The sequence below is a fragment of the Hylobates moloch genome, unplaced genomic scaffold, assembly GCF_009828535.3.
Source record: "Hylobates moloch isolate HMO894 unplaced genomic scaffold, HMol_V3 SCAFFOLD_10, whole genome shotgun sequence".
Classification (NCBI taxonomy): domain Eukaryota; kingdom Metazoa; phylum Chordata; class Mammalia; order Primates; family Hylobatidae; genus Hylobates; species Hylobates moloch.
In genome coordinates, this window is record NW_026652285.1 from 66,425,369 (window position 1) to 66,452,878 (window position 27,510).

At 41.2% G+C, this 27,510-nt stretch overlaps 2 protein-coding genes across 10 annotated transcripts in view; one reads left to right on the plus strand and one right to left on the minus strand.

Moving 5' to 3' along the window:
- Positions 1-3,944, minus strand: part of BARX1 (BARX homeobox 1) — a 57,435-nt gene extending 53,491 nt beyond the window's left edge. For all 5 annotated transcript variants that reach the window (XR_009215302.1, XR_009215301.1, XR_009215300.1 and 2 more), the window contains exon 1: positions 3,628-3,944. The gene's annotated coding sequence lies outside the window, so the exon portion shown is untranslated. The remainder of the gene's footprint in view (positions 1-3,627) is intronic.
- A 122-nt stretch (positions 3,945-4,066) lies between these two features.
- The window catches only part of PTPDC1 (protein tyrosine phosphatase domain containing 1), a 50,661-nt gene continuing 27,217 nt past the window's right edge, over positions 4,067-27,510 (plus strand). For 2 of the 5 annotated variants that reach the window (XM_032164567.2, XM_032164569.1), the window contains exons 1-2: positions 4,067-4,306; positions 13,309-13,396. In XM_032164567.2, the coding sequence (XP_032020458.1) occupies positions 13,315-13,396 (82 nt within the window). In that variant the 5' untranslated portion in view covers positions 4,067-4,306; positions 13,309-13,314. The other 3 variants (XM_058445633.1, XM_032164568.2, XM_032761251.2) reach the window with 3 other exon arrangements.

Sequence of the window (27,510 nt, forward strand, 5' to 3'; positions counted from 1 at the left end):
CACAATTGCAAAATGGGCTAAAGTCATGAAAAGACAATTCAAAAAACACAATGTCCAGTAAACATATAAAAATATGTTTGAGTTCACTAATTTAACAAATACAAATTAAAACAATAAGAAATATTTTTTTCACTCATTAGATTGGCAAATATTAAACTTATGGGTAATGCCAATGTTGGCAAGTTATGCATATGAACCAGCATTCTCATACATTCTCAGAAATATAAATGGGCTTAGTTTTCTGGATAGCTATTTTACAATATGCAAAGAAAAAAAGATTTAAAAAGTATACCGTCTGACTCAGCAATTCACTCTGGATATCATCCTAAGAAAATAATCAGAGAAGTCACAAAGGTATATGCATGAGGACATTTACTGTAACACTGTTTATAATGAAAAATTTAAAACATCCTAGTATCCATAGAGGATAGTTAAATAAATTATGTTACAGTCCTATAGTGGAATATTATGTTACCATTAAAAATTATAATGATTCTCTCTCCTTTGTTGGCTTTGAAAAAGTAAGCTGCCATTTCTGAGGTCTATGGAGAGGACCACAAGGCAAAGAATTGAGGTTGGCCTTTAGAAGCTGACAGCAGCCCATTGCTGATAGTCAGCAAGAAAATGGTGACCTGTCTATAGCTGCAAGGAGATGAATTCTGCCAATAACCTGAGGGCACATGGAAGTGGATCTTTTCCCAGTTGAGCTTCTGATAAGATTGTAGCCCTGGCCAGTACCTGAATTGCAATCTGTTGACAGAAACTGTGGCAGGACTGATGATGCACAGAAACAGATAATAAACATGTGGTGTTTTAAGCCATTAAGTCTGTGGTACTTAGCAAAGCTGTCTAAGATATGTTACGTAAAAAATAAGTTATGAAACAGTACGTATGATATGATCTTATTTTAAAGTACACTTATATTTAAATAAATGTTCATAGAAAAATGTCTTGGACAATGTAAACCACTACGTGTATTCCTCATACTTTTCTGCCTTTCTTGAAACTTATCTTCAATGAACATGTATATTATAAAGATAGATGTATTTTCATTTTTAAAGAAAAAACGATATTCAAAACCTTGGGAAGAGAGTTTATCTGTGATGTGTAATTTTTGTGTCATAATGATGCCACAGTTTTAAGCCCTTAGAAATTTAGAAAACTAAAGAATTTACGTGTAACTAAATAATTTATGTATAAATAATACAGTGATTTTTTTTCCACAGGGGAATCCTGTTGTTATTGAGTTGGAACTCCAAGAAGGTAGTTAGGTAAACATGGAATGAAAGTAAAACCCACATATTACTCAAATTTGTGGAATAACCATCCAAGTTACAGTAGAGAAATGAGGCTTACATAGTCCAGATTGCCCATGCAATGCTTATTTAAAATACTAAAGTCATTTAATTTTTGGTTACAAAATATAACCCTAATAGCTATAGAATACACCTTTCGGATGGCTGGAATACAGTATTTATATCCAGTTGTAAGACGTGAAAATCAACTAGAGACTCTGTGCTATTGAGTTTGCTGAAGAAAACATCACATACATGACCTCTATCCTTGATTGTGCTCTCTATCCAATTTTATAATCTTTTCATGGATCCAAATGAAATCTCATCCCCTCCCTAGGGAGGCATGTTTAAACACTCTCAACTTCCTATCCCACTACTTTCCCTCTCACCCTTGGCAGATAATCTGGTTGGCCTAACTAGGGTTATCCATCTATCCACTAGTCGGGGGAACACAGTGCATCTTAATAATGCCACCAAGACTACACACAAGGTGGAGAAATAATTTCCCCAAAGCAAGGGAAGGAGTGGATGCTATGACCAAAGGATGCAAACTCCCTAGCATGGCACACATGATCCATCATGACAGGACACTAACTCCTCAATATGTTCTTCTACCCCCTCTTTCTTCATAGCCAGTGTCACATATGCTGGCTTATCTCGCATCAACATGCTTTTAGACTACCTGATCCCTCTGCTTGGACTGCCATTCCACTTACTTAGTTTGATCCGCTCAAGCTTGATTTTCAAGACTCAGGTCTATCGTTTCTTTAGAAAGTCTTCTCTAACGAAAATCCCTCTTTTTCCCTCTCTCCAGCCAGGTTGGATACTGTTCTCATGTGCTCCCATACCGCCCAAATACTGTTATCATGATGTGTTCTAATTGTTTGTATACTTGTCTGTCTCCCCATAGACTGTGGGCAGGCGTAATGTCTAATTCACCTTGGAATTGTTAATGCTCAGTGCAGCACAAGTATACACAAGATATTGTTTATTAAATGTATGAAACCAATCCATTACTTTTTTTTTTTTTTTTTTGAGATGGAGTCTTGCTCTGTGGCCCAGGCTGGAGTGCAGTGGTGCGATCTCTGCTCACTGCAACCTCCGCCCCCTGGGTTCAAGCAATTCTCCTGCCTCAGCCTCCCTAGTAGCTGGGATTACAGGGGTGCACTACCACGCCTGGCTAATTTTTGTATTTTTAGTAGAGACGAGGTTTCTCCATCTTGGCCAGGCTGGTCTCAAATTCCTGACCTCATGTGATCCACCCACCTCGGCCTCCCAAAGTGCTGGGATTACAGGCTTGAGCCACCGTGCCCGGTCTCCATTACTTATTAACAAGCCCAAGTATGGGCACTGTTCTCTGTAGGACAGTGCTGAGAAATACCAAGTCAACGTTTTCAAATCTCTTTTCATCTGTTGCTTACTAAAACCATTTTTTTACATCATTACCATACTAGGGTTTAGATGTGTCACACTATTTTTGCATTGGTGTATTATATGGGGCCTGCTTCCTGAGCCACAGGGCAGTATGGTATCTTCATCTTGTTTGTCGATTCCTGCCAGCTTTAGGCAGAGTGTCCTTTGTGGACTCGGTACAGAAAATTACATTCTTAGGTCCATGTGCTTGCAACTCTGCAGCCAACTGGTATCAGACCATCTGGTCAATCTAACAGCCTCTCTGCATTCACAGTTTGTCACCATTTCTATCTTCTAGAGTCATCTGCAACATGGGGCTAATAATGCCTACCTAGAGGAATTAAATGTGAAAATATATGTAAAGCATCCAGTATAGGGTCTGCCACAGAGTATGTATTTGCCTAGTGAGTTGTTCTGCACATGCAGGGGAAGGACTTATTTCTACTGAGCCGTGAGACACAAGACCACTTGCGAGGGTGAAAAAACAAGATGCAGCAGAGATTGCTAGTTGCTTAATTAAATTCATTCTTCCCTTCATTTTGGAAAGAAGATTTTTAAGGGCATCAATGTGCCAAGTTAAGATTATAGTTTCCAGCTCTGCGAGGTCATGATGCTAAATTCGAGTCTGTAAGATGTAGTTAGAAGGTTTTGTGTGGGACTTCCAGAAAGGCCCTTTCTAAAATAAGGATGTGATGGCTGGAGCTCCAACTACTATTTTGGCCCATAACGCAAATTTGTGGACACAAGCCAGGCTGTACGGATAACAGAGCCGAACGAGCTTAGGTACCTTCCTCCCACTTTCTTTTATGGGAGAGGGGAAAAGCCCCTCGTGAGTTTAGGATACTGGAATCTGGGGGTTCCTGTTACACGCAGGCAAACCCCGTCAGCCACTCTGTAAACTGCTGGGCCTTGCTCTCACCCAGATTCTGCTCCTCGGATTTCTCTGAACCACCTGGGGCCGCGACGCCGTTAAGAGTTGGGACGATAGGACCAGTAGAAGCAGGAGGAACAACACAGGAAGCGCGCCCGGAGAGAGGCGGCCAGTCGCCGGGTTCCGTCCGCTCTGCTCCAGGGCTCTCGTGGCTCTTCATTCACTCATCTCGACTCTGTGGCCGGGGAGCGCTTGGAGCTAGGTCCGCCGCGGTCCTTCTTGGCTCATGCCGTCCCCTTACTTAGGGTCCCCTTTCCGCACCCGCGCCATCCCCTCAGCGTCCCTCACGGTTCCCTCACCGCCCCCGCCCGTTGGAAAATGCCTAGAGCCACCGCTCTCGTCACGGTCCGCTTCAGGCCTCCATTGGCCAGCACACGTCACGTGCGGCGTGGGGCGGTTGACATTGGCTGGCGAGCGGGCGCGCTGAGGGCAGCGCCGGTGACCCGGCCTCTGCCTCCAGGGCGCGTCAGGAGCAGCAGGCATCGGTGCCGCGCCGTGAGGGTGCGCAGAGGCTGCCCTCGGGCCCGCTACCTACAGACCCTCCGCGGGGCAGCGTCTCCCGGCCGGCCGCGCCCTGGTCCCCCGACCGCAGACGACTTGCGACACGGACGGCGCGTCCTGCTGACCCCAGCCGGCGCCGAGGGCTTGGGATCCTGAGCGGGAAAAGGTTCGGAATTCGCAGCTAGTTTAGCCGCACACTCAGTATGGTTCTTTCAGATTTGTTTTTTTAAACGTCTAGTTATTAAGTGATGCGTGGTTGGAGGCAAATCATTGAGGGTCGTGAGCTTGAAACTGAAGTTTAAAGGTCTTGGATTTGAGGGTCTCACATTCAGATGTCTGCAGGGACCAGGCTGGGAGATACTGGGAGAACCCCCACGTTCTGGGGTGGCGAGCGCCTCTCAACTGCCCCTCTGAGCGATCTCAGATTTTTCTCTCAACTACCGCTTGGAGCGATCTCAGATTTCTCATGAGAAGTTGAATATCGGGATTTTTATGTGAAATCTCTTGATTTGTAAATGTTGGCAATCAATTTAAAAAAAAAGAAGAAACATTGGAAGCCAAACAAAAGACATTTATAAGCTGGTTCTAGTCTGCCAGTTTGTGACCTCTAATTTAGGTCTAATTCTGCCACTAAATTAGTCACGTGACCTTGACCAAGTCACTTATCTCTCAGACATGCATTCTCAACATGGGTGATATTGCTCGTGTTCTTAGGGGGCAAAAAGATCCTAGATATTACCGTTCTTTGTGGCTTTCCAAAGAGCCTGAAAACAAGCAGATATACATTATACCTATGTCATTGAAATTTTATGGGGTTGGCAGATTCGGAAATAAAATGTCTAAAACGTCTCCTGGGAGGAGAGGGGGAAAATCAAGAAAAGGTTGAGAAACACTGCTTTAGGGAGGTGGATAAGCAGATGATCCTGCGATAGTTGTGTATGTGGAAGGATTAAAATATACTAGCATTCATAGACTGAGAGCCAGAAAACTCCAAGAGATCATCTTATAGAAGTTCCATAACAGGCACTGTTAGCACACACACGTACAGGTACATACATATATACACACATACATATGTCCACACAATTTTGTTTGATCTCCACAACAAAGTGTCATTTCATTTACTGTGTGGGAAAACAAGCTCAGAGGGTTTGGGTGACTTGTCACAGTCAGAGCTATTAACATTAAATGGAAGAACTGGGATTTAAATCCAAGTCTATGTGGCTCCAAAATCACCCACTCATCCTGTTGGTTCCCAGCTTGTCCAGTTGTGTCCAGACCTCTTAGTGCACAAGAATTCCACCTTGTGGCTTTTTAAAAATGCAAAATCTCAGCTCCCACTCCAGAAATGAGGATTCAGTATCAGCGACAGGGCTGGAGGATCTGCATTTTCACACCCTTCTAGGATGATTCCAATATTGGTGACCCAGGGACCATTTTAACAACAATTGTTCTAGTTTAATTTCCCACCCAATCCCAGAGTCTTCATGGGGTTGTACCCAAGGAGCTTAGCCATTACTTTTTGTTTCTTTTTAGTTTTTGAGGCTAGAGTGCAGTGACGCGATTACAGCTCACCGAGGTTGCAGCCTCAACCTCCTGGGTTCAGATAATCCTCCCACCTCAGTCTCCCAAGTAGCTGGGACTACAGACATGTGCTACCATGCCTGGCTAATTTTTTTTTTTTAATTTTTTTGTAGAGACAGGGTTTTACCATCTTGCCCAGACTGGTTTTGAACTCCTGGGCTCAAACGATCTGCCCACCTCAGCTTCCCAAAGTGCTGAGATTACAGGTATGAACCACTGCATGCAGCCCATTGGTATTAACAGGACTGTTGGACAGGTATGAATAGAATCCTTTACAAATTCTTATAAAGCTAGGAGGGAAATGAAGTGAGTACAGACTAAGAAGGGAAAAAGCAAAAAGATATTACGGATACTGGTTTGCAAAGTAAGATAACAAATATTTATTGAATACTTAAATGCCAGGTGTTGTGGTAGGAACACACACACACACCCCTTTCTTCATCCTCACAAAAATCAAGAAGAGTAAATATTATAGTCCTCATTTTATAGAAGAAATTGAAGCTCAGAATGGTTCATATAGCTGACAGTGAACAGTCAAGACTAAAACACAGAACTTCTGATTCTAAAATATAGTTTAACATACTTGAAATAGAATTTTTGATCAGCAGTTATATACAGTTGGACTATAAATGAATGTTTTTATGTATAGGTAATGCATATTAGGCACTATTTCACAGTTCCCTGGATTTGAGTTATTTGAAGATGGCCAGAGGGGATTTTCAGTTCCAACCAAGATGAAATAAGAGAAATTAGATATTTATTAATACCCTTCTGCCTAAAACAACTAGAAAACTGGACAACATATATAAGAAAATGTCTTTTGGATTTTGGAAAGAAAGCAGCTGAGGACCTAGATCTCTGAGAGAAGAGAAACAAACACAGAGAGTTTACCATTGCATCAGCTGTCTCCCTGGGGGCAGTTTCCAGGCTTCAGTGCAGGGAGGGGGACTAAGACAGAGCTTTCCCGGAGGTGTGCAGAGAGCAGAGTTCAGTGTGGCCAAGGTGGCTAGAATTTGCAGAGTCAGGTCCTGGAGACGTGAGAGCAGCACAGGAAGGTGCAGAGGGCCCTCAAGGTTTTGCTGGCCCAAGGTGTTTGGCTGAGTACCGATCTGCACAAACTCCTCTTTGGAGTAGGAATCCAAAGATCTTGGAAGAAAAATATCTTCAAAAAGCAAGTAGGTAGTATGATTATGACAGTATGATTAAGAAGCTGTGGTGAAGATATATATTACTTCAGTCAGTAAGAAAAAAAGTTATTGGACCAGGTGCGGTGGCTCACACCTGTAATCCCAACACTCTGGGAGGCTGCGGCGGGTGGATCACTTGAAGTCAGGAGTTCAAGACCAGCCTGGCCAACATGGTGAAATCCCATCTCTACTGGAAAAAAAAAAAAAAAAAAAAATACAAAAAATTAACCAGGTGTAGCGGCATGCACCTGTAATCCCAGCTACTCAGAGGGCTGAGGCAGGAGAATTGCTTGAACCTGGAGGCGGAATTTGCAGTGAGCCGAGATTGTGCCATTGTACTCCAGTTTGGGGGACAGAGCAAGACTCTGTCTCAAAAAACAAACAAAAAAGCTATTAAAAATCCGGGACATTTTGGGAGGCCCAGGCGGGTGAATCACCTGAGGTCAGGAGCTTGAGACCAGCCTGGCCAACATGGCAAAACCCCATCTCTACAAAAATAGAAAAAAAAATTAGCTGGGCATGGTAGCACATGCCTGTAGTCCCAGCTACTCGGGAGGCTGAGGTAGGAGAATCACTTGAACCCAAGAGGTAGAAGTTGCAGTGAGCCGAGATTGTGCTACTGCACTCCACCCTGGGCAATAGAATGAGGCTCTGTCTCACAAACAAACAAAAAACCCGGGAAAGTCTATATAAGAAACATACTGTCCAAATTTACAACAAAACAAAGTATGCCTTTATTTTAAGCAACTGATGGAGTGAAAGATAATCTATTTGACACTTATGCTTGCAATGTCTTACTTAAAGCGTCACAGTTTGGTGATACAAGATGGTAAAAAAAAAAGTATGCGTGCACAGATTATATGTGTATATGTATTATATATGATAGTGATAACAATTGTATTTTGTCTCACATTTAGAATAAGCCTACAGACAAAGCTTGAGAAAATTATAGATTAACTGAAATTTAAAAGTTAAAAATCTTCATATAAAAATGGTATGGTTGGCAGAACTTGAAAGTGGAGGGGAAAATAAAGTGGACAGTAGTGTAAGTTAACTAATTTACATAGAGGGAATCAAGATACTGTTTAAAATTGATAGAACAAGAGATTGGTTAAAGGATATTCACCTTTAAAATTTACAAAGATAATCAGAATTTAAAATTACAGAGATAATCAGAAGACAAATATTTTGATATATTAAATAGGGGAAGGTTTGGCATGATGGAAAGTATGGTAAATGAGGCAGTTTCCTCATCTTTAAATCAGGAATTCAGTAGTATGGTTTAAAGATGGTAACATAAGAACCAGAGGTCTAAGTATAGTGATTATTACCCCCAGCCCTAGAATAACTAAAGTGAGAATTTAAATGGTTTACTTCTGTGGAATAAAACTTGGCTTGGGGGGATAGAAGGTGGAGACTTATTTTTCATTGTATACCATTTATTCACTTTAAACTTTCATATATGTTTAATTATCCCTAGTGAATATCTTTTTTAGTGTCAAAATATATAGACCAGCTTTATTCTTTGACTGTTGTTGTATCCTGATGTGTCTTGAGATTGCTGAAAATGCTAATGTGATAATAAGCCACATAAACTTTTCAGATAAGGAAGGTGACTGGTTTCGTTCTGATTTTTGATGATCGTTCCACATCTGGGAACTAGACTTCAGTTCTGGGCACTAGAATATTAATAACTATAGAGTGTATATATAGAAAAGAGCATCCAAGCTGGTGAGGAGGTCTAGAAACATTACTTATGACAAAAGGTAAAGGGAACTGCTGATGTATATCATCTGGGAAGCTATACATCAGAAGTGAGGGGAGCGTGATCACTAGCTTTAGATATATGGAAGAAAGGGTGTATTGTTCTGTGTGAGCAGAAATAGGACCAGTGGGTAGAAATTACAGAGTGGTAATATTATAAAAAGCTTTCTGGCTACCAGAGCTGTGTAATGATGTCACTGTTACTGTTTAGACAAAGATATTGTGGAGAGTATGCTCACATTTGGTTAGGATTCTCCTAGAGGAACTTCTGAGGTTCCTTACAACTTAGAGTTTCTGAAGGATTAGTTAGAAATAAGTCTTTAAAGTAGTCCATAATTGTAACCCAGAAGAGTACAATTAACTCAACATATACTTTTTAGATAGTCATTGTGTTAGTCTATTCTCCCGTTGCTATAAAGAAATACCAGAGACTGAGTAACTTATAAAGAAAAGAGGTTTAATTGGCTCACGGTTCCACAGGTGTACAGGAAGCATGGCAGCATCGGCTTCTGGGGAAGTGTCAGGGAGCTTTTACTCATGGCAGAAGGCAAAGCAAGAGCAGGCATCTTACATGACAGAAGCAGGAGGAAGGCAGGGGGAGGTGCTACACACTTTTAAACAGCTGAATCCCATTTTAAACAGCTGAACTCACTAACTATACAGTACCAAAGGGGGATCATGCTAAACCATTCATGAGAACTCTGCCCCCACCCATGATCCAGTTACCTCCCACCAGGCCCCACCTTCAACATTGGGGATTACAATTCCACATGAGAGCTTGGTGGGGACACAGATCCAAACCATACAATTCCACTTCTGGTCCCTCCAAATCTCATGTCCTTCTCACGTTGCAAAATACACTTATGCCTTTCCAACAGTACCCCCAAAGTCTTTACTTATTCCAGCACTAACTCAAAAGTCCAAAGTCTTATCAGAGACAAGGCTAGTACCTTCCACCTATGAGCCTGTAAAATCAAAACCAGATTAATTATTTCTAAGATACAATGGGGATATAGGCATGGGGTAAATACTCCCATTCCGAAAAGGAGAAATCAGCCAGAAGAAAGGGGCTACAAGCTCCATGCAAATCTGAGACCCAGCAGGGCAGTCATTCAACCTTAAAGCTCCAAAATACTCCATGGGCACACGGATGCAAAGGGTGGGCTCCCAAGGCCTTGGGCAGCTCGGCTCCTATAGCTTTGCAGGGTTCATCTCCTAAGGCTGCTCTCATGAGTTGGCACTGAGTGCCTATGGCTTTTCCAGACACAGGGTTCAAGCTGCTGGTGACTCTGTCATTCCGGGGTCTGGAGGTCAGTGGCCTTCTTCTCACAGCTGCACTAGGCAGTGCCCCAATGGGGACTCTGTGTAGGAGGTCCAACCCCACATTTCCCCTCTGTGCTGCCCTGGTAGAGGTTCTACATGAGGGCTCTGCCCCTGCAACAGGCTTCTACCTAGACATTCAGGTTTTTCCATATATCCTCTGAAATCTCAGTGGAGGTTCTCAAACTTCAGCTCTTGCATTCTGTGCACCTGCAGGCTTAACACCACATGGGAGACCCCAAGGCTTACAGCCTGCACCCTCTTAAGCAGTGTCCTCAACTGTACTTGGGCCCATTTTAGCTACAGCTGGAGCTGCTGGGGTGCAGGGAGCAGTGTCCTGGGGCTGCACAGGGCAGCAGGGCCCTGGGCATAGCCCACAGAACCATCCTTTCCTCCTGGGCCTCTGAGCCTGTGTTGGGAGGGGCTACCTGGAAGGTCTCTGAAATGCCTTCAAGGCGGTTTTTCCCATTGTCTTGGCTATCAGCACTTGCCTTCCTTTTTGGTGTGCAAATTTCTGCAGCCTGTTTGAATTGCTCTCCTGTAAATGGACTTTTCTTTTCTACCACATGGCCAGGCTGCAAATTTTCCAAACTTCTATGCTCTGCTTCCCTTTTAAATATAAGTTCTAGTTTCAGGTCATGTCCTTGCTCACGCATATGAGCATAGGCTTTTAGAAGCAGCTGAGTGACTTCTTGAATGCTTTGCTGCTTAGAAATTTCTTCCACTAGATACCCTAAATTCTCTCTCAAGTTCAAACTTCCACAGATACCTAGGGCAGGGGCACAATCCAGCCAAGCTCTTTGCCAAGGTTTAACAAAAGTGACCGTTGCTCCAGTTCCCAGTAAATTCCCCATTTCCATCTGAGACCTCCTCAGCCTGGCCTTCACTTTCCATATCACTATCAGCATTTTAGTTACAACCATTCAACAAGTCTCTAGGAAGTTCCAAATTTTCTCTCATCTTCCAGTCTTCTGACCCCTTCCCACTCTTCCAACCTCTGCCCGTTACCCAGTTCGAAAGCTGCTTCCACATTTTCAAGTATCTTTATTAGTCCATTCTTGCATTGCTATAAAGAAATACATGAAACTGGCTAATTTCTAAAGAAAAGAGGTCTGATTGTCTCATGGTTCTGCAGGCTGTGCAGGAAGCATGGCAGCATCTGCTTTTGGGGAGGCCTCATGGTGGAAGGCAAAGTGGGAGCAGGAGCAGGAGGAAGGGCGGGGAGGCGCTACACACTTTTAGACAACCAGATATCATGAGAACTCTACTACAACATCAAGGAGATGATGCAAAACCATTCATGAAGGATCCACCCTCATGACCCAGTCACCTCCCACAGGCCCCACCTCCAACATTGGGGAACACAATTCAACATGAGATTTGGGTGGGGACACAGATCCAAACCATATTAGACATGTTTTCAATAGGCTTTAGGATACAGAGATAAACAAGACATGAATAGACTCAAGGAACTCAGTCTAGTATGGTCCATTTCAGTTTGACAGTCGTGTCACGAGGGTACCTATAATGGCTTTTCCATTCTCTAGAGACATAAAGGTGAACCAGTCATAACTCATCCTCATGACCCCATGTTCTACAGGGGAGACTGTCAGGTATACATGTTTCATTACATTACAGCTGAAGAGCAAAGAGTGAGGGCAGGGAAAGCTTCACAAAAAAAGTGATGACTGGTCCAAGTTTGTCACCAACATGCTCTGTCACTCTCCATACTGTATCATGTGGGACAAGGCAGGACCTTCTCTGGGACATGGTTCATAACTTCTTATATACAAAATAGCCAGGGCTAGTGTCCCAGCTGCTCCAAAATTCCATGATTCTAATATGGTAATAATTGTTTTTCTCATCCAAATGTTTTAAGAAAATAGTCCAAATTTTAAAATATGGTAAAAAATGTTTTATCTAAGTCTAATCTTAATGATATTCTTTCAAATTAAGTTTTTGCTAATGAATTTCCTGGAACAACTTGTTCCATTAGTCCCTTTACTTAATGGTTTTATGTAACGTTCATTTGAAATACTATGCACATTATAGAATTTTGCATTAATTAGTATGATACCCAGTGTGTGACATTAATATTTCAGGAAGCATTCTTTTTAATTTCACTTCAGATCATCCCTGTGATTTTAATTCCTGTATTTCTTTTGAAGGGAAACAGCTTTATCAAATAGGATTTTAGATTTTGAATTTTGTACTTTTTGAACGTATGAAGATTGCTTTTAGAAGTAAAATTTTAGTGAACTTGAAATTCTCAAAAAATCACTGAGATTTGAGAAGTGACTTTTTTCTCAGAGGAATGATCCAGTGCACCAAAGAAAAATATTAATTAGGGCTGGATTTAATTACCACTGTAGATTTATTGGTGCAAGAATTTCAACAAGTTTTTATTGCCTTTAAATAAAATTCATAGCCATTTAATAAGCTAATAAAAGTATAATATTTGACCTCCCAATAATAGATGTTCAAACCATAAACATGGTTTTGCCAAGAAAATTATTAAAATCATTATTTAGAAAAAACTTTTGAATTGTGTTATTTTCTCTTGTATCACAGTGAACTCCATAAACTTTTCTGGGTTATGTGCTTGCATTTTATGGAAATAGTTTTGTCATTTATAAAATTCCACAACTGAGTTTTGTTTTCATCAATATTTACATTGAGATACACTCAGGAACTACAAAGTTGAATTACACAGTTTATCTGGAAGCTCAAAAATGTTGAGATCATCTTTATTAGAATTTCTTTCATCTGCAGCTGTGTACTAATTGAAAAAACTGAACTGGAAGCTGAAAGATGGGATTAACTACCACCCTACTACTTAGTGTGTGTTAATCCTACTGACATGACTTCTACCCCTTTAAAATAGGGGATGATAGCTGCTTCGTAGAGTTCTTGTTAGAAAAAAGTGACTTAATATTGGTGTCTGGCACATAGAAAGAACTTAATAAAGATGATAATTTTTGGTTTTTTGACATCTAAGATTTAATTAACTTTCCTCAATGGAAACTGTATCATTTGAGCAATACAGTAATCTCTTCGCCATGAAATTTAGCATGTGTAATTAATGTAAAAATTATTGAGGTATTTTGCATTGTATTTTTTGTGTTAAATTTTCAGCATCTTGTGTGTATTTTACACTTAACAGCACATCTCAACCTGTCTAGCCATATTTCAAGTATCTGCCACTTGGCCAGTGACTGCATCACTGGATAACAAAGGTCTAGCCATATTTTGGGTGATTAATAAATGACTATCCCAAGGCAAACTTTCAAAAAGTAATTTTTTTTTCCAACAGACTACCATGGCTGCAGGATTCTTGCCTCAGAATGAACAACCATATTCTACCTTGGTGAATAACAGCGAGTGTGTTGCAAACAGGAAAGGTAATGTCTCTTTAATACACTTTTTTGTCTCTCTGTGCAAGCTGGCGTTTAATAAAAGTAGCTATATGAATGGACACAAAAGAAAAGGCTCTCTTCTTCATAATGGAATCCCAAGTTGCAGGTATTACTTACTGCCTTACCATCTTGGCCTGTTAGAATTCCTTTTCAAAAATCCTGAATAATGGCTTTGGCCTTTTAAGAAGGAGTATTGCAAACAGTGTTTGTCTCCTGCATAATTATCATCAGCTGAGATTATGCATTTGTTCCTGTCATCAAAGGCCTACTTATGAATCAAACTTTAATTTCGTTCTCCTTTCATTAGTTTTAAGTGCCACTTAGCACATCCAGAAGCACTCCAGCCCTACTTCTCCCAGTGTCTTTTCTCCCATGCCGTTTTGCTTTTTATATGACACCCCAGGCAAGGACAAGTGTCGTGACTTGAACTCTTACTACCACATTTGCCCTTTACTCTTCCTGGCCATCATAAGCTCTGAGCTGGGAGCCTCCTGCTTCTGCTTTGATATTGCTGGTCTTGCTGCCACCACCGGCAGTTAGCCAAGGGAGACGTTAAGTAATTTCTCTTGGCAATACCACTTGCAGTATTTTCTAACTGCCCCCTTGGAGCTTTGCCCACATTCACTTTAGTCCTACTGTATAGAGAACTTCGAAGGATTTCTCCCCTAAGTATGGATTAGATGACAGGAAGAAGAGTAAAGGAGTAAGGGTCTAACTAGAGGTATTGAGTTCAACACTTGCCAGAACAAGTCAGTTCTGTTGTGTTCTTGCTGGAATCTGACCAGTCCACCAGGGGGCGTTCTCTCATCAAGTAAACCATTGTTTCCCACTTCTCATCTTGTCTAAACTCCGTATCCTTGTAGATCCTCCTTCATCTGTCTTTGCTGTGTTTGACCCTAGAGGCACTAATACTACTGGAAACTACCATTTGTGGACAGCTTCTAGGTGCCAGACTTAATGTGTTAGTTTCCCTGGTCTTAGAAAGAAGTACTGTCTAAAACAAATGCAAGAATGATGTCTACTGGCTGCTTCCCGTCTAGAATAATGTTTCTTTCCCCCTGAGTAACTCTTCAGCCAACAAGTCTGAGTCAGACGAACCTTTTTCCCTTTTCTTTCTTCTGTTGTAAATGTTACCTCTTAGTTGGTGTTTCTCAATGGCAATTCTGTTGGCTTTGAGGGTGGGACAACTCTTTGCTGTACTGGAGAGCTCTGAGCACCTAAGACATATATATAGCATCTTTGATCCCTCCCACTAAATCCAGTAGCATCCCCAGGTTCCAGTGACAATGAAAAAACCCGGCATATTTCCAAACACCCCCAGGAAGGTGTACCACCTCTATTGTGATCCACTAGGTATGCTGATTTTTACCTTTCCAAAAAAATTTTTTAATTAAAATTTTCCTCTTAGTATAAATGCAGCTAATTTTTAATTAGGAAAAAATCTAGACAAATAACATCTGCCTTATAGCTAATTTTATTAAAGCATATCTATAAAGACAGTTATACTTTATTATGTTTGTGGATGGGAAGTATTTTTTTGAATGTTATATAATTCATGGGAAAATTTAATTGGGAGATACATAAATAAAGTATTTATTTTTAAAGGAAAACAGAAAACTTATCAAGAAGTAGCTGTGGAGTGAGACAGACCTAGAGTTAAATCTTGATTCTACTACTTAAAAAAAAAAATTATTTTTGGTCGAGGGAGGGGCGTGGCGGCGGCAGCAGGAGGGCAGCAGGAGCGGTCGGGCTGGCGCTTCCGCGCCGCGGCTCCTTCTGCCCAGCGCCTGCAACTCTGGGCTGAGAACTTCTCCCGCCGGCCCACTCGCCCTCGCCCCGCGCACTCGGCGCCAGGCGACTCCCGCACCTTGTCCCCGGCCCGCCCCCGCCTCCTCCTTCGGCCGCACCACTCCCTCTGCCGGCCGCGCTTCTCTCCGTTACAAAGAAGGGAAAATGAGCCCGGCGGCGGCGGCGCGGCGCGGGGCCACCACGGCGGCGGCGAGCGCGGCCGCCCCCGACACCACGTAAAGCGCCCCCGCCCGCCCAGCTGCGGCCCAGGCCGGAGCGGAGCCTGCCGCCCGCCGCCTGCCTGCTGCTCGCCTCCCTAGCCCTGCGCGTCGCCTCCCGGCCGGCCGAGGAGGTGGAGAAGGAGGAAGCGCCGCTTTCCCCGCGGCGCGCGCCCTCGCTGTTGTCTGAGCTGTGCCTGGACCAGTTTGGGGAAGTTGCCGGGGCCCCGCGTCGCCCAGATGTGCGACCTCATTGAGCCGCAGCCGGCCGAGAAGATCGGCAAGATGAAGAAGTTGCGGAGAACTTTGTCGGAGAGTTTCAGTCGCATTGCTTTGAAGAAAGATGACACCACCTTTGATGAGATATGTGTCACAAAGATGTCTACACGGAACTGCCAGGGAATGGACTCAGTGATCAAACCCCTGGACACAATTCCTGAGGATAAAAAAGTCAGAGTTCAGAGGACACAGAGCACTTTTGACCCATTTGAGAAACCAGCTAATCAAGTAAAGAGGGTGCATTCTGAGAACAATGCTTGCATTAACTTTAAGACCTCCTCCACTGGCAAAGAGTCACCTAAAGTTAGGCGGCACTCCAGCCCCAGCTCGCCAAGTCCCAAATTTGGAAAAGCTGACTCATGAAAAGCTGCAAAAACTAGGGGAAGGATCTTATGCTACAGTATACAAAGGGAAAAGCAAGGTAAATGGGAAGTTGGTAGCTCTGAAGGTGATCAGGCTGCAGGAAGAAGGGACACCTTTCACAGCTATCAGGGAAGTATCTAAGATGTCAGTATTTGGGGGTCGTTTCTTGGAAGGAGGCTTCAGTTTCTACAGAAAAGGATTATTTAATCTCCTGCCTGGAAGATTTCAGTTTGCTGCCCACATTGTGGGGATTGAGTAAGAGACAGAGGTTACAGGGGAGTCTCAACCTTCAACATGCAGATTTTTATTGAATTTACCTGTTTTCAGTTCAGATTATGCAGTAAGTGTTAGAGAGACAAAAAGGCACCCAAATATTTAAGGCAAAAAAATAATGGGCCTCTAAAAAGGTTTTGGCAGTAGGGATAGACAGGAGATAAATATGTTTGGAAGGGTCTTAAGAGGGACACTTGGTAGGGCTTTGTGTTTGACTAGACATGGAGCTTGATGGAGGTGGGGTTAGTCAGGGTGACTTCCAGGATTCTGGATTGGGTAATTAGGTAGACAGTGGAACTAGTAATGAGTAACTGTGGTTGGGGATAGGGGAGGCAGGTGGAGTATAAGAAAGACAATGAGTTCAATTAGTGAGTTTGAAGTCTGGCATTCATGTGGCAGTTGTGTGACGTGGTGCAGTTTAGATAACAGGTGTTTGTTGTATCTAAATTGAGAACTTTACAAGTCATATTCGAGTATATGATCTAGTTTAATTTTCAATTCTTTGAGGAAGATTGATGTTACCATCTTCATTTTACTAATCAAGAGGCTGTGGTAAAACGAGATTTTTTTTGTGCAAAGTCACACAAATAATTAAGTGGTAGATATGGAGTTCACCTTGAATATTCTAACCAGGGCCTGGAACAGTGCCTGGCACATGATTGGCACTCAGGGTATGTTGAATGACTGAGTGAATGAATGAATAGACTCCCATGTTCTTTCTTTGTATTCTATTATATGGCCTTACTATTGGGACAGAAACCCATATGATGAAAATTGTACACAGATTCTTCTCAGGCTGCCCCAAAGCAAAAAGGTGAAATTGAGAAAGCTCCATAAGCGAGCAGCTGGAAATTTTTCAGTCTTGGTGGAGACTGTGCCTCTAGCTATGTGATCATAAGCAAGTACTTAACATATTTTGTCTTTAGTTTTTTCATTTTTGAAATGGAGACCATATTATTTTAGAGCTTTATAATTAAAATAATATTACCAACATGAATCTTTTACCTGGAAAAAAGATCTATAATTGTATCACTATTATTCTCAATGCATACATGCAGTAATATGATGCACATTTATTGGGTTAAAATATTTTTTAAACCCTCTAATAATCACCCTTTATGTCTCTCACTGAAAAAATTAACATGAATTGCTTAAAGCGTTTTTATAATTGACAGACAAAACTTTTGTAAATGGAAGATAAAAATCCATGAGTCTAGACTGTAATTCTAAGTATGCTTATGTAAATTGCCACAATTGTTATTCTAAGTCTGAGTAATCTGATGGGTGTCTGCCAACTGATATCAATAAAAACTTGTCAAGTGTTAAATCGTGATTAAAAACTATGAAAATCATATGTTTTCTTTTTTATATTAATAATTTTAAAGGATAAAGTTTGTTTTTTAAAATCAAGTAACTGAATTCTTGGCTGTTTAAATTTGTAAAAAATTTATATGACATTTTGTCCTATTTTGTCAACTAGAAATATAAATTGAGATATGATACTTTTATATTTAAGACATTTTTAGGAGGATTACGTAACCAGTTCTAAACTGAATTCATGTATAACTTCTAAAAATCCCATGGACTTTTTCAGTTCGTACTTTGCCAATCTTTAAAAAATGCTATCTCGTTTGATTTTCACCAAATCTTATGTTATATGTAGGTTTTAATATATCCAAGTTACAGATGAGGAAATTGAGGCCTAGACATAAATAAAATGTCCTGTGTTACAAAACTTGCCAGTAAATGACTGTTAGGATTTACACTGGGATTTTTTAATTGAGGTGTTTGTTCAAAGATAATACATTCTTCCATTCAAAATTTCTGGGTTAATTTTTAAAAATGATGAGAATTCATAATGTACTTATAAACTTGTCATGATAGTAATTAACATAGCTACTATAAGTTGCTTTAAAAAAATGTAACCCATGAGCAAGGGGGGATATCTAAAGTTCAGTTTGACATCTCAAAATCATTTAATGTAATACCATGTTAATAGAATAAAGTTTAAAAATCACATTACTAAAAAAAAATTTTTTTTTTATTTTTTGAGATGGAGCCTCACTCTGTTGCCTAGGCTGGAAGGCAGTGACGCAGTCTTGGCTCACTGCGGCCTCCGCCTCTCAGGTTCAAGAGATTCTCCTGTCTCAGCCTCCTGAGTAGCTGGGACCACAGGTGCATGCCACCACACCCGGCTCATTTTTGTATTTTTAGTAGAGATGGGGTTTCACCATGTTGGCCAGGCTGGTCTTGAACTCCTGACCTCAAATGACCTGCCTGCCTCAGCCTCCCAAAGTGCTGCAATTACAGAAGTGAGCCACCATGCCCGGCCATAAAAAAATAAAAAATAAAAAAACTTTTATTACAGAAAATTTCAAACACAAAAGTATACAGAATAAAATAAAGATCTCCATATTTGTATCATCCGCCATGTATGCATCATCCCTCAAATATGTACCATAACCCAGCTTTAACAATCTCAGCCACTCACTTCTCTCACTCAGTTCCCTGCATCCGTATTACTTTGAAGCAAACTCAAGGCATCACGTCATTTTATTTGTTAAATAACCACATCATTGGCTGGGCGCAGTAGCTCATGCCTGTAATCTCAGCACTTTGGGAGGCTGAGGTGGGTGGATCATAAGATCAGGAGTTCGAGACCAGCCTGGCCAATATGGTGAAACCCCATCTCTACTAAAAATACAAAAAATTAGCCAAGCATGGTGGCGTATGCCTGTAATCCCAGCTACTCGAGAGGCTGAGGCAGGAGAGTTGCTTGAACCCGGGAGGTAGAGATTGCAGGGAGCCAAGATCATGCCACGCATTCCAGCCTGGGTGACAGAGTGAGACTCCATCTCAAAAAAATAATAATAATAATAAACCACATTATTACTACCATACCTCAAATAATCAACAGTATTTACTTAATATCATCAAATATCTAAACAGTGTTCAATTTTCTAATTGTCTTATAGATACACCATAGATATATTTATACATATATGTATCGTGTGTGTATAATTTGTTTGAATTGGGATCCAAAAAAAGTCAATACATTGTAATTGGTTGCTATTTAGCTTCAATCTCTTTTCTTTTTTGTCTCCCAGGCTGGAATGCAGTGGCCCATCTCAGCTCCCTGTAACCTCTGCCTCCCAAGTTCAAGCAATCCTCATGTTTCAGCCTCCCAAGTAGCTGGGATTACAGGCGTGCACCACCGTGCCTGGCTAATTTTTGTTTTCTTAGTAGAGACAGGGTTTAGCCATGTTGGCCAGGCTAGTCTCAAACTCCTGGCCTCAAGTGATCCACCTACCACAGCCTCTGAAAGTGTTAGGATTACAGGCGTGAGCTACCGTGCCTGGCTTTCAATCTCTTTTAAACTTGGGCTTCCCTCTGTCTCTTTTTCCTTACAGTTTATTTGTTGAAGAAAACAGGTTTTTTTGCCTTGTGGAGTTTGCCACAACCTGTATTTTGCTGATAATGTCGACATGATATTTTCTATAAATTGGTAGATGGATGTAGAGTCTAGTCAGATTTTTTTTAATTGGCAAGACTGTTTCATGGGCAGTGCTATATTCCTCCCTCAGGATGCCCAGGCTGTATGATTGTCTTGCTTTTTGTGATGTTAATTTTTTTATTTTGAAATAATTTCAAACTTACAGTAAAGGTACAAGAAAAGCACACAAAAGAACTCCTACATTCTATTCACCCAGAGACCCCCATTCAAGTTTTGTCAGCAGTCCCAATAATATCCTTTAATAGGAAAATGATTCTGGTAATGTTTTTAAATCCCCTTCAAAGGCCCTAGTCACTCCTTTCTTGACCTTTATGACCTTAACATTTTTTAAGATTATAGAGGTTTTTTTTTGTAACATGTTCCTCAATTTGGGTTTGTCTGCTGTTTCCTCATGATAAGACTGAGATTATGCATTTTTGGTAGAAAGGTCACAGATAACACAAGATGTCGTTTTGCCCCATCACTGGTAATGTGTAGTTTGATCACATCAGTAAAGTGGTGTCTGCCAAAGTTTATCCATTATAAATTATGCTTTCTCCCCTCATAATTAATATTTTAAGGAGAGATGCTTTCAGACTATGTAAATATCCTGTTCCACATCCAACTTTTACCTAGCAGTTTTAGCATCTATTGCTGTTTCTTGCCTGAATTAATTATTACTGTGATAGATAACGAGATTTTCTTCCCCTGCCCAACCCTCCGATAACTGGAGATTTTCTAATTTCATTATTCCTTCTGTCTTTATGAGTTAGCATTCTAGTGTAATGAAGAATTTCTAATTATTTGTTCGATTATTTATTTATTTAGCATGGATTCCTATTTTGTTCAGTGGATTGTAATCCTTTACTATGATTTATTTGGATGCTTCAGTTTCCTCATATTTGGACAGTAAGAGCCTCTTCAAGCTGTTTACAATGTCCATTTTACATGTCCCCACCATTCCTATATTCCTCACTCTCTAGAACAGCAAGATTTTCCAGCTCATTTTATCCTTTTCTTGCCCTGGCCCAGAAATCAGCCATTTCTTCAAGGAACCTTGGTTCTTTTTAGTAGGAAATATAACCAAGATCTGGTATGCTCACTGCTACTGGAATATCATGATTCCCAACCCCTTTTAGGGGACAAAGCTAGGAAATATGTGTTCATATATATACATATGTACCTGTCCATTTTTACAGGTACAGTCATCCCTCCTCGTACACAGGGGATTGGTTCCAGGACCCTCCCACCCTGGTATACCAAATCCATGCATACTCAAGTCTCACAGTCTCCTCTGTGGTACCCACCCATGCTAAAGGGTTTTGCATCTTGCATATACTGTATTTTCAGTACCTTTTGGTTGATAAAAATCTGCATATAAGTGGACCAGCTCAGTTAAAACTTGTATTCAAGAGTCAACTGTATATTTATTTCTGTTTCTGTCTATACATATTGAAAACCAGAAGTTCACTTTGGTACTTCCAATTCTTTTTTTTTTTTTTTTAGACAGAGTCTCGCTCTGTCGCCCAGGCTGGAGTGCAGTGGTGCGATCTCTGCTCACTGTAACCTCCGCCTCCTGTGTTTAAGCAATTCTCCTGCCTCAGCCTCCCAAGTAGCTTGGATTACAGGCAGCTGCCACTGCGCCCAGCTAATTTTTTTGGTAGAGGTGGGGTTTCACCATGTTGGCCAGGCTGGTCTTGAATTCCTGACCTCAAGTAATCTGCCTGCTTCGAACTCCCGAAGTGCTGGGATTATAGGCGTGAGCCACCATGCCCGGCCAATACTTTCTTCTTTTTTTGTGGGGGGGCGGGGGCGGGACAGAGTCTCGCTCTGTCGCCCAGGCTGGAGTGCAGTGGCGCAGTCTCGGCTCATTGCAACCTCCGCCTCCCGGGTTCATGCCATTCTCCTGCCTCAGCCTCCCAAGTAGCTGGGACTACAGGCGCCCGCCACCAAGCCCGGCTAATTTTTTGTATTTTTAGTAGAGATGGGGTTTCACCGTGTTAGCCAGGATGGTCTGGATCTCCTGACCTCGTGATCCGCCCGCCTCTGCCTCCCAAAATGCTGGGATTACAGGCGTGAGCCACCACCCCCGCCCAGTACTTTCAATTCTAATCCATTATTACACCATCTTTATAGCTGTTCCCATTTATAATTATGTAAGAATGAGAAACCTGGCTTTTATTATCCCCAGTATGTTTGCTTATTTACTCAGCCCTCCTTTTCCTAACCAGTCTCTTAACCCTGCCAGGCCAGCACCCAACTCAGCTGTATTTTCCACACAGGGCCCGTACCCTGCCAGGCCCCACAGCATATGCCATGCACCCTACTAGTTGCCTGCCTTGTGTTGCCCTGACCTTTGCTAGATGACCCTTGCTTAGGCTTTCTGTATAGCTCTTTCTCTTTGATTATATATACATTTTTAATTAAAATATTGAGATAATTATACATTCACATGCAAATATAAGAAATAATGCAGAGGAATCGTATTTATCCTTTATCTAGTTTCCACCAATAGTAGCAGCTTGAAAAACTGTTGTGTAATAATAATATCACAGCCAGGATATTGACATTGTTATGGTCAAAATACAGAACAGTTCCATCAACACAGGATCCCTCCTACTTCCTTTATAGTCAAACCTGGCCTACACTCATAACTCTGGCCTGTGGCAACCGCTGTCTGTTCCCCAGTTCTATAATTTTGTCATTGCAAGAACATTATGTATATAAAATCATACAGTATGTAACCTTTTAGGAGTGACTTTTTTCAGTCGGCTTAATTCCTTTGAGTTTCATCCAGGTAAGTGCGTACCAATAGTTGATTCCTTTTTATTGCTGAGTAGTATTCCGTGGTATGGATGTACCACAGTGTGTTTATCAGTTCATTCACTGAAGGGTATCTGGATTCTTTGCAGTTTGGGGCTATTATGAATAAAGCTGCTGTAAATATTCATGTACAGATTTTTGTGTGTAGATGGATTTTTACTACTTTGGGATAAATACCCAAGAATTTACTTTCTAGGTCATATGATAGCTGCATGTTTGACTGTATATGAAACTGCCAAACTGTTTTCCAGAGTAGTTGTACCATTTTACATTCCTACCAGCAGTGTACAAGTGATCAAGTTTCTCTACATCCTCACCAGCATTAGGTTTTATCAGTATTTATTTTAGCCATTAGAGCAGTTCTATAGTGGTGTCTTTTGTGGTTTTAATTTGCATTTCCTTAATGGCTAATGATGATAACCTCTTTTCATGTGCTTATCTGCCATCTGTATATTCTCTTTTTACATATCTGTGCATGTCTTTTATCCACTAATTGTTTTTTTTACTGTTGAGTTTTAAGAGTTCTTTATATACTCTAGATACTAGATCTTGCTCTGATACATGGTTTGCAGATACATTCTCCCACTCTGTAACTTACCTTTCCATCTCTTCGTATGATCTTTCTCTGAGAAAAAGTTTTTAATTTTCATGAAGTCCAATTATTCTTTTACAGATGACACTTTTGCTGTCAAGTCTTCAGAACTTTTTATCCCAGTGCCCTGAAGCTATGTGAATGCATTTGTAGATTCATTGTTGGGTTTCACTGAGCTATATATCTGTCCATCCACCAATACCACCCTGTCATGAATACTGTAGTTATGTAATAGAGTGATTCTTCCCACTTATCCTCTTTTTCAGGATCATCTTAGATAGGACCTGTGACTTTAAATAAGCTTATTTATGTCAGCAAAAAATATTACTGGGATTTTGATAAGAATTAAATTTGTGAATCAATTTGAGGAGATTGCCATCTTTACTTTGTTGTGTCTTCTAATTTATAATCACAGTATATTTCTTTTTTTATATCTTTGATTTATTTCATCAGAATTTTATAATTTTCAGCATATAGATTCATACATGTTTTAAGTTTATACTTAAGTATTTCATTTTCTTTGGGGTGATTTTAACTGGTATTGTGGTTTTTTTGTTTGTTTGTTTTAAGATGGAGTTTCACTCTGTCGCCCAGGATGGGAGTGCAGTGGCATGAACTCAGCTCACTGTAACCTCTGCCTCCCAGGTTCAAGCAATTCTCCTGCCTCAGCCTCCTGAGTAGCTGGGATTACAAGCGCCCGCCAACATGCCCAGCTAATTTTTGTATTTTTAGCAGAGACACGGTTTCACCATGTTGCCCAGGCTGGTCTCAAACTCCTGACTTCAGGTGATCTGCCCGCCTTGGCCTCACAAAGTGCTGGGATTATAGGCATGAGCCACCACACCTGGCCTAGGTATTGTGTCTTTAAATGCAGTTTCCACATGTTTTTTGTTTGTGTATAGAAACGCAATTGATTTTTGTGTGTTGATTTTATGCCTTACTACTTTGCTGAACTCACTTTCCATTCTGGGAAGTTTTTGGTGATTCCTTGGGATTTTCTTACTTAAACAATCATGTCTGCAAATAAGGACAGTTCTATTTCCTCTTTTCCAATTCATATGCTGTTATTTTTTTCTTCCCTTATCATAGTAGCCTAAAGCTTCTACTAAGCAGAATAAGAGTCACAACAGCAGAGTCTGCCTTCTTCCTGACCGTAGGGGGAAGGCATTCAGTCTTTCACCTTTCAGTATGATGTTAGCAGTAAGTTTTCCATAACAAGTTGAATTAGTTCCCCTCTATTCTTAACTTGCTGAGAGTTTTTATCATGAGTCAGTGTTGAATTTATCTAATGCTTTTTCTGTGTTAATTGATATGATCATATGATTTTTCTTCTTTAGCCTGTTGGTGTGGTGGATTATATTGATTGATTTTTTAATGTTAAACCAGCCTGTACCTATAATAAATTTCATTTGGTAGTGGTGTATAACTCTTTTTATGCATTGCTGGATTTGATTTGCTCATATTTTGTTGAGGATTTTTTTCCTAAGTTCGGGATTGATGTGGGACTATAGTTTTCTCTTTTTGTACCCTCTTTATCTGCTTTTGGTATCAGGGTAATGTTAGCCCCATAAAAGGAGGTGGGAAATGTTCCTTCCTCTTCTTTTTTTTTTTTTAAACGGTTTCACCATGGTTCGAACTCTGACCCTGATCCCCCCGGCCTCCAAAGTGGGGTTATAATGGGCCACCCCGGAAGGCATTGTGGAAAATTGGTGCCCATTCTTCTTTAAATGTTCGGTAGCATTCTCCAGTGAGGTCGTTTAAGCCAGGAGATTTCTTTTGGGAAACTTTTTGTTTATTAATTCAATTTCTTTAATTTTTATAGAACTGTTCAGGTTGTCTCATTCATCTTGGTTGAGTCTTGGTAGTTGGCAGTGTTCAAGGAGTTGATCCATTTCTTCTAAGTTGTCAAATTTATGTCAACAATTTCTAATTTGTTTGTATTAGTTCCTTGTTATCCTTTAAATAGATGCCAGATCTGTAGTGATAGTTCCTGTTTCACTCCTGATATGGGTGATTTGTGTCTTTTTTTAATTTTTGTCAGTCTTGCCAGATCTGTAGTGATAGCTGTGTTTCATTCCTGATATGGGTGATTTGTGTCTTTTTAAAATTTTTGTCAGTCTTGCTAGAGGTTTATCAATTTTATTAATTTTTTTCACAGAGCCAGCTTCTTATATCACTGATTTTTCACTGTTGTTTTCCATTTTTAATCTTACTGATTTATGTTCTTATTTTTATCTGTCCAATGCTTGTTTTGTGTGTGTTTTGCTCTCATTTTTCCAGTTTACTTAGGTTGAAATCTGGATTACTGATTTGAGACCTTTCCTCTCCTCTAACATAAGCATTAAGTGATAGAAATTTCTTACAAATCTCTGCTTTACTAGCATCTTATATATATTTTGACATATTTTCATTTTGATTCAGTTCTGTGTGTTTTTGTAATTTCCTTTGAGACTTCCTATTTGACTCATGATTTATTTATAAGTTTGACATTTAATTTCCAAGTCTTTGGAGTTTTTATTGTTGTCTTTCTGTTATCGATTTCTAGTTTGATTTCATTGTGGGCAGAGAACATTCTCTGTATGATTCCAGTTATTCTAGGAATCAGTGCCAAGACACATTATAATTAAAGTCCTTAATGGAAATTTTCAGCATATCATTTATCTCCATTTTGATGTCTGTTGATTGTTTCTTCTGATTCAAGTTGTGATTTTCCTCATTGTTGGTATGACAAGTGATTTTCAACTGTATTCTGGACATTTTGGGTCCTTTTTTTTCTCGCTTGTCAGGCAGTCTTCTTCTTGAAGCATTACCCAGGAGCCAGGTGAGTGTATATGCCCAGCTCCCTGTTCAGCTTCACTGACACCACCCCAACAAAAGTCGGGTGCTTAGAAACACTGCCTCAGTCCAGATGACAAAGTGGAATTTCAGCTCTCTCACCAGTTCTGTTTGACATCTTTGTGGTGAAAGTGGGGCATTGCCTTGCACTGTCATGTTGCCTTTGAGTCAGGGGGATAAGATCAGCAACATGAGAAAAAACAAATCTGGGCCCCACTGCCACCTAGTAAGAAGTAGAGGGCAACTCATACTGCTTTGTTTCTGCGAGGTGTGACTGAAGCTCATTCCTGGCTGGGTCCTGTGGTCCTCAGGGGAGGAGAAGGTGGAAAGTGTAATGCCAAGCCTCCCACCCCCCACCACCTCTTTCCTCCTCATACCAGATGGAGTTGGGAGTTCAGGTCCCCACTGGACCCAATTGACACCAGGGGATTGGGAAACGGGAATGTTGACTATCCTGCTTCACACCCCCTCATTCTGCTTCATTGATGGCAAATTGAGTGTGGAGGCTCAGCTTCCCTTGAAGCTCCCCTGTTGCTTGGGGCAGCGGCAGCAGGGACATGAATGCCAACTAGCCTTTCCTCCTACTGCACTGTTCAGTCTTGTGGACGCCAATTGAATGTGGAGGTTTGTCTCCCCACTGGGCCTCACTAAGATGAAAGTTATGGGGAAAATAGAGTATTTACAGGCCCCCACTTGCACAGCTTTGTTCAGTGTCCTTGATGATGGATGAGAACAAAGGTTCAGGTCTCCACTGGGTCCCACTTACATAGAGGCAGGTGGTGAGCCTGGTATTGATTAATCCCACTTCAAACCACCCTGTTAAGACTGGTTGCTGCTGGGTGAGGCACAGCTCACAGACCCCAATGACACCACTCTTGCAGGGGAACTGCAGCACTGCCCATTTCTACCTGATGGGGGGAAATCATCTTTCTGCTCAGGTCACCACTGCCACCCAGCAGGGGAATCAGAGTGCCACCTGCTTCTTCCAATTGGGGTATGGAAAATTAGCTCCCTGATCAGCCCCAAAACCACCCAGTGGGGGAATCAGAGCACCACATGGTCCTTCTAGACACGGTAGAAGATGAGATCCATGTTTATCCCTCCGACACCACCTGATGGAAGAAGTGGATTGATTCCACTTCTACAGAGCAGGAGTATTTGATAGATGATCAGCTCCCTCTCCATCCTCTCTGAAACTGGGGGTTGGAAGATGATAACGGCGTTTTTAACTGGGTATTGCCAAAAATATATTCAGTTGTTGGGTCACATTTTCCACAGACCTTTGGCAAAGGGGGACAGGCTTTTCTTATAGCTTGTTCTGGGTTGAAGGTTTCTGCAGCACCCTATTAGGGATATATTGGAGGCAATAAAGAATCCCAGGTAGCTCACAGCCATATTGTTCCTCAAGTCCTGAGGTCCTTAGACAGTCTCCCCC